General features: G+C 41.9%; 1 protein-coding gene across 1 annotated transcript; it reads right to left on the reverse strand.

Moving 5' to 3' along the window:
• Window positions 1–3300: 3300 nt before the first annotated feature.
• cfap300 (cilia and flagella associated protein 300) lies at window positions 3301–5845 on the reverse strand. The gene is made up of 7 exons (XM_016542528.1): window positions 5575–5845; window positions 4639–4720; window positions 4475–4547; window positions 4188–4345; window positions 3907–4079; window positions 3598–3664; window positions 3301–3509 (listed from the first exon to the last, which is right to left on the reverse strand). The coding sequence occupies exons 1-7, from the start codon at window positions 5682–5684 to the stop codon at window positions 3381–3383; spliced, it is 792 nt and encodes a 263-aa protein (XP_016398014.1). The 5' UTR covers window positions 5685–5845; the 3' UTR covers window positions 3301–3380.
• Window positions 5846–6449: the final 604 nt, after the last annotated feature.

The following is a 6449-nucleotide window of genomic DNA, read 5'->3' on the forward strand; positions in this document are numbered from 1 at the left end:
TGCACCGCAGACGTGTGCAGTGTAAATTGTCTAAGCATTAATAGTAGGGAAAGCCCCTTATACTGGAGCGCTGCCACTTATGAAGTGTTTCTTGGAGGTTCCCTCTCATAGGCTCACTTCAATGCTGCGATGACGTCATCGCTTTGGGAACATCTTCGGTGTGACGAATGTCTGAAGCCCGTGTACCATCACGCCAATTCATTGGCCAAATAGCGCTTAGCACCGCCCCCAATGCTCACGTAGGTGAGCTATATAGCATGCTGCGCGCTATTTTCATCAGATTTCATTTCCTTCAGGAAGCGAATCATCTGTCACCCGTAGGAAAGCGTTATTTTGTCGTGTTCTTAGCTAATTTCTTCGAAAGAGCAGTTTACTCCTCTTCAGCGGACACGATGAGCTACAGGAGATGCATCGAGCCGTGTGACAGGTTCATCGGAGGAGGAGACACTCATGACAGGTGCGTGCAATGTTTGGGCCTACAACACGCCCAAGCGGCGCTTAACGGCCTTTCTGATTATCGACACTGTGATAGCCTACGGCTAAAAGCATTGCGCTCGAGGTTCGCAGCCGTCTCAAATAAAGTAGGCCTCGCGTCTAACCCCCGCTATCCCGTTTGTGCGGTTGCCGAGGCGCCGCACGAGACGGTCACCACGAGGTTTCGAGGTCTTGGAAACAACCTTTTTCGGCGCGCATCACTAATCCCGCTGCCGCTGATTTCGCCACGGTTTCTAAAATGGCGGATCACGGCTACGCGGCGATGCCGGCCGTAGAAGAGACTCTCGCGGCACATCTCGCTCCAAATTCCGCTCCGTCTTGGAAGTTACGCCCTCTGCTGCCGTCCAAGCCAAGGTCCATGGCAGGTTTAGTGTCAGCTGAGCGCCATCTTTGGCTCACTCTCACTGACATTAAGGAGAAGGACAGGACCTTTCTTTTGGACGCCCCCATTTCGAGTGACGGTCTGTTCGGAGATTCGGTCACTACGGTCGTGGAGAAGTTTCGAGCAGCGAAACAGCAGTCCGCTGCGTTTCATCAGCTCATCCCGCGCAGGGCTAGGGAAGTAGAGCGTCAGCCACCTGCGGCTCGTTCACGCTCGTCCTCTTTACAGCGTCGCGAGGCCCAGCGGCATGAGCCATCGCCTAAGTTACCCCCTCGTAAGGACTGGGGTCCTAGGTCTCGCCCACCTGCTCACCCACGGCAACGCAAGCGGTTAGACCTGAGTTCGACGGCCAAGACCTCTCGTTCTCAGGCTCCTAATAGCAGTTCCTGATTCCTCTGCTCGTCTTCGGAGGCCAGGCCCTCCTTTAGAGAGATCGTGTCAGTCCTAGAGAAAGGGGCTATAGAGGAGATACTCCCCACTCAGATGGAGTCAGGCTTCTACAGCCGGTATTTTGTTGTGCCCAAGAAAGATGGTGGTTTACGTCCAATTTTGGACTTACGTTGTCTAAATCTTGTGCTCAGAGTGAGCAAGTTCAAGATGTTAACAGTGAAGTCCATTCTGTCTCAGGTCCAATCTAAAGATTGGTTTGTGACCATCGATCTAAAGGATGCATACTTTCACATCCAGATCGTCAAAAGAGGCACAGGAAGTTCCTCAGGTTTGCTTTCGAGGGCAAAGCATACCAATATTGTGTTCTTCCGTTCGGACTAGCTTTGGCTCCTCGAACGTTTATAAAATGTATAGACGCAGCTCTGGCCCCATTGCGGCTCCAGGACGTCCGAATTTTGAACTACCAGGACGATTGGTTAATATTAGCTCAATCTCAGGATCAGGCACGGATACATCGAGATCGTTCAAGACAGGGCGCCGAGTACACGTAGGCTTGTGTCTCAGGCTGTTGGGTCTGATGGCGGCGGCGTCCCCTGTAGTTCAGTTGGGCCTGCTCCACATGCGACCGTTTCAGTGGTGGACCAAGAGCCAGAACATTTCACATCACTGTCATCCGCTTCACAGAATTACGGTGACACGCAAGGGCTTTCGTACTCTAAGCCCGTGGATGAGACCCCAGTTCCTTCTGGAGGGAGTCCAGATGGGGACGTTGTGTCGCCGCAAGACGGTCACTATGGATGCGTCCATTACGGGCTGGGGAGCGGTCCATCAAGGACATCCAGTCAGTGGGGTCTGGACAGAGGTACATCGTGGCTGGCACATAAATCGTTTGGAGATGCTTGCGGTTCTCCTGGCTCTCAAACAGTTCTTACCCCAGTTGAGGGGTTATCACGTGTTAGTCAGGACGGACAACACGGCAGTTGTGTCGTACCTCAATCGCCAAGGAGGATTACGTTCTCGTCCCCTGTGCAGGCTGGCGAGGCGTGTTCTTCTCTGGGCTCGGACAAAGCTCCTGTCGATCAGAGCAGTCCATATCCCAGGTCGCCTGAACTCAGGAGCGGACCTGCTCTCGAGACAGAGTCTGCAGGATGGGGAATGGAGATTGCACCCCCAGGTGGTGGATCTTATATGGCAGAGCGCTATTTGGCCAATGAATTGGCGTGATGGTATAAGGGCTTCAGACATTCGTCACACCGAAGGTGTTCCCAAAGCGATGACGTCATCGCAGCATCTCGTTCCCCTATTCAGGGAACCAAGGTTACATACGTAACCGAGATGTTTGTTCATCAAGTCTACCTTCTATTGGACAATTGACATGGGCTAGAAAAATAAAGCTTTATGTTTGAAACATGTTTTGTTTTCAGAATCGTGGGATAATCACAGCTTAAAAATACATTGGCTATAATATATGTGGCATCTAACTAATACCATTAGTAGCCTACTGTTAATAGTAAAATTAGTTCTGCAATCCCCCACCCACGCACCCCCCTCCATTTGGTTCGTTCCGCGATCCTTGCCATCGTGTGTACACAAAATGCATACAAACAAAAGGTCAGCATTCACAATTAGAATGTATGATCAATAAATATTTGCTTCGCTTTAAATCTGACTGATGACTAAAACGAACCAACCATACGCAACATTTATAGGTAGGGAGGAAGACAACCACACCACGTTTAACGTTTTTTCCCCCACTTTCCCATGTGCTCCTCAATGACAGGTATGATAGATCTGATAAATTAGTTGTTTCTCAAGTCTATGATTGTGTAAAGGTTTATTAGCATGTATGAAACTTATAAAGAAAAAATATAAATTCAATCTCTAAAAATAATCACTTTAAATTAATTAAACACCATGTTTCAAGCATGAATGTAAATACATTCAAAATGTATTTACAGAATTGCTACATTATATTCTTATTCTTGGAAGTTTTTCATTTTAGGTTTTACTATTCATTTAATTAATGTTCTCCCATCACTTGATTAACATAAATTAAAGGTTGTAGTTCCTAATAATAATAATGTCTCAGTGTTTTTATGAGATCTAGGGCCCTTCATTTAAAGTCCCCTATACCAAATGAATGGTATAGAACATACACATGCCTTTTGAATGGATCAATACAGAGGTAAGCAAATGTCTGCTCATTTTCTGTTGCAGATGGGTAGCATAATCCACTGTGATCCTAATAAACAAAAACAGCAATGTTAACATAATTAATAAGGAATGCTGCATCTTTAAGGATAATGGTGCACAAGAAATAAGTTACATACATGAGCAGAAACTTTCAAGATTGTTGTGACCACAGTGATCTCTTTTGTATCTCGATCCTTCTGAACGCTGTAGAAGACATATGAATGAGAATTTATCATATGACAACCAACCATACATTTGTTCAGGTATCTTGGTGAAATGGTAAAGAGGTCATGTGTGAAAAATCAAAATTAAAAAAATGTGTATATCCTATATGATATTACTCCATTAAACATTTTTCCACATTAATGTGTACTCAAGTTTACTTATTTTGGTCCCACATTCATGTGAAATGTTAAAATGGAACATAATGTCTGTAAAAATCTCACCTGACCAAGTCTTTGTACATAATTTTTGCTGTCTCAATGTAGGGATCGATGACATCCTCACATTGGCAAAGTTCACCACCTAAGACCATATGCTTGAACAGTCTAAACAAAAACTCCTGACGATCACTTGGACTGATTATATGATAGTTGTTAGAATCTTCTTCAAGCAAAAGCTGTCAGAGAGCATGCCAAACAACAGAGGTTAAACAAACATTTTGATACAGCTATTAGCCATGTTTGAGAGCATCATTGATAATAGTGAATGATGTAACAATCCATACCATCCTTAACTCATCAAAGTCTGGGTATATTTCATGGTAACATTTGACAATGTGGCCAGATGGACGCAAAATTCCATTTGAGTAAATTGGATTGAATATATCTACTGACACCTTTGTGCATGGGACAACTTCAACATTTACATGTGTGATGTCTCTACCTGTGAATGGGTAAAAAGCCATGAGCCATTTTTAGCCTTCATGAAAGGAGATATAAACATAAAATGACATAAAACATTATAAATTAATTCAAATAGCAATATGCCTTATCATCAGAAGTATTAACATACCCAGTAGTGTCCATGATCCAGCAGTATCAAGTACCTTTAAATTGTTCTTCACACATGGATCTTGAAAGAAACTCTGAAAAAATATAATAATTATAATAATGTTGACGTATACTGTTTAATGTTGCTGTGACAAAGAAAGTTGAAGTTCATGTGTGAATATTTACCCAAGCAAAGTCATTGCTTCTATAAGACTGGAAAGATTGGTCAAAGTTGAAGGCCTGGATGTTAATTCGACCTAGCATGGACCTAAAAGCAATGATGAATTTTAGAATTGGTAACTGAATCTTGTAATTGTAATCTTATGTAATTTTTATCGTATGAATGCTCCACCATGTTATTATTTAATATCTAAAAATGAAGGTCTTATAGAGATGCAGTGAAACAAATAAGCTGCAGATGTAAAATGGATATATTTTGCCAGACATCCATTTGCTCAAGGGGTTTTTATTTTATGGGTTTTTTGTGTGTGTAAATGGCATTGTTATTTACTGCTCTGCTCTTATTTGTTTGTGATTTGGATAGCAGCCATGTTTTATATAGCATCACAAATCAATTTTAAATTGAATTTCAGTTAATGCTAATATAATTTTCACATTTCTGGTTAATGTGTTTTATGGATGCAGACACTTATGCATCATCTTTTCATTTCATAATCACAATCAGAATGAGTTTTATTGGCAAGTATGGAATTTGTATTGGTGACAGGAGCTTCCAATGCAGAAAAGGTGCATAATACAGACACACAGAGGCAAAAAGATAATAAATAGGTAAAGTGGAATAAAATACAAAAATAAAAATAGACAATAAAATTAAATAGAATATAGTACAGCAATAGAAATATAGCAACAATAAAAAACAACAATATTCATCGGTTTCTTTTCTAAATTCATCAGTTTTCCTGCGCATTAATTCATAAAGTCTCGGTATTGCATTTCCAATGTCTTACATTTGAATTAATAAAATATTGTCTAGAATCACCACTGTATTAAGCAGAAATATGTTGATGGGCACAACATTAATGACGCGCCTCTTGTTTTACCGGTAACTCAACAGATTGTCATTGAATTCAGTAAAGTTGCACCTATAGAGCATATTCTTACCATTTCATCAGGAGTCTTGATATCTTAGGATCTTGCCGTAACGTGAATTTTTTGGTAGAAAGCAAACTGAAGGTGAACCCTTGCTCAAACGAAAGTTTCTCTTCCGCCATGTTACCTGTTGTCCACCGGTTACCATGACAACTAAAGACAGTCGCGCTCACGGTGCAAAATGACGCGGGAGCAGAAGGCCTGTTCGCTCCAAGGACGGTAACTAAAGATAACGGTAAAGATATAATTTTTAAAATCGTTCTCAGTATTAAAGACTAGCAGAATTCACACCACAGGAATAACGATAAAGGCACAGAGAAACAGTATAATTGGAATCACTTTCAGAATGATTTTTTCCAGCTGATGAACATTGACACCCAATCAGAGTCCATTTAAAGCGGCAGACGAGCATGCGCTTCAGAATAAACAGACGATATCGTCCGCTGGTGTGGACGCTAATAGTTATCTTTAGTTACAGTGCCGTGAAAAGGTTTTTGCCCCCCTTCCTGTTTTTTATTAAATTTTTTGCATATTTGTCACACTTAAAAGATTCAGATTATTAAACGAATTTTAATATTACACAAAGATAATGCAAGTTAATACAAAATGCAGTTTTTAAATGGTGATTTCATTTATTAAGGGAAAAAAGCTGTCCAAACCTGCCTGGCACTACTTGAAAAAGTAAGTGTCCCCTAAATCTAATAACTGGTTCTGCCACCCTTGGCAGCAACAACTGCAATCAAGCGTTTGTGATAACTGGCAATGAATCTTTCACATCGCTGTGGAGGAATTTTGGCCCACTCTTCTTTGCAGAATTGTTTTCATTCAGCCACATTGGAGGGTTTTTGAGCATGAATGGACTGTTTAAGGTCATGCCACAGCATCTC

This window comes from Sinocyclocheilus rhinocerous, unplaced genomic scaffold (genome assembly GCF_001515625.1).
Source record: "Sinocyclocheilus rhinocerous isolate Xijiao unplaced genomic scaffold, SAMN03320098_v1.1 scaffold2988, whole genome shotgun sequence".
In the NCBI taxonomy this organism is placed as follows: Eukaryota; Metazoa; Chordata; class Actinopteri; order Cypriniformes; family Cyprinidae; genus Sinocyclocheilus; species Sinocyclocheilus rhinocerous.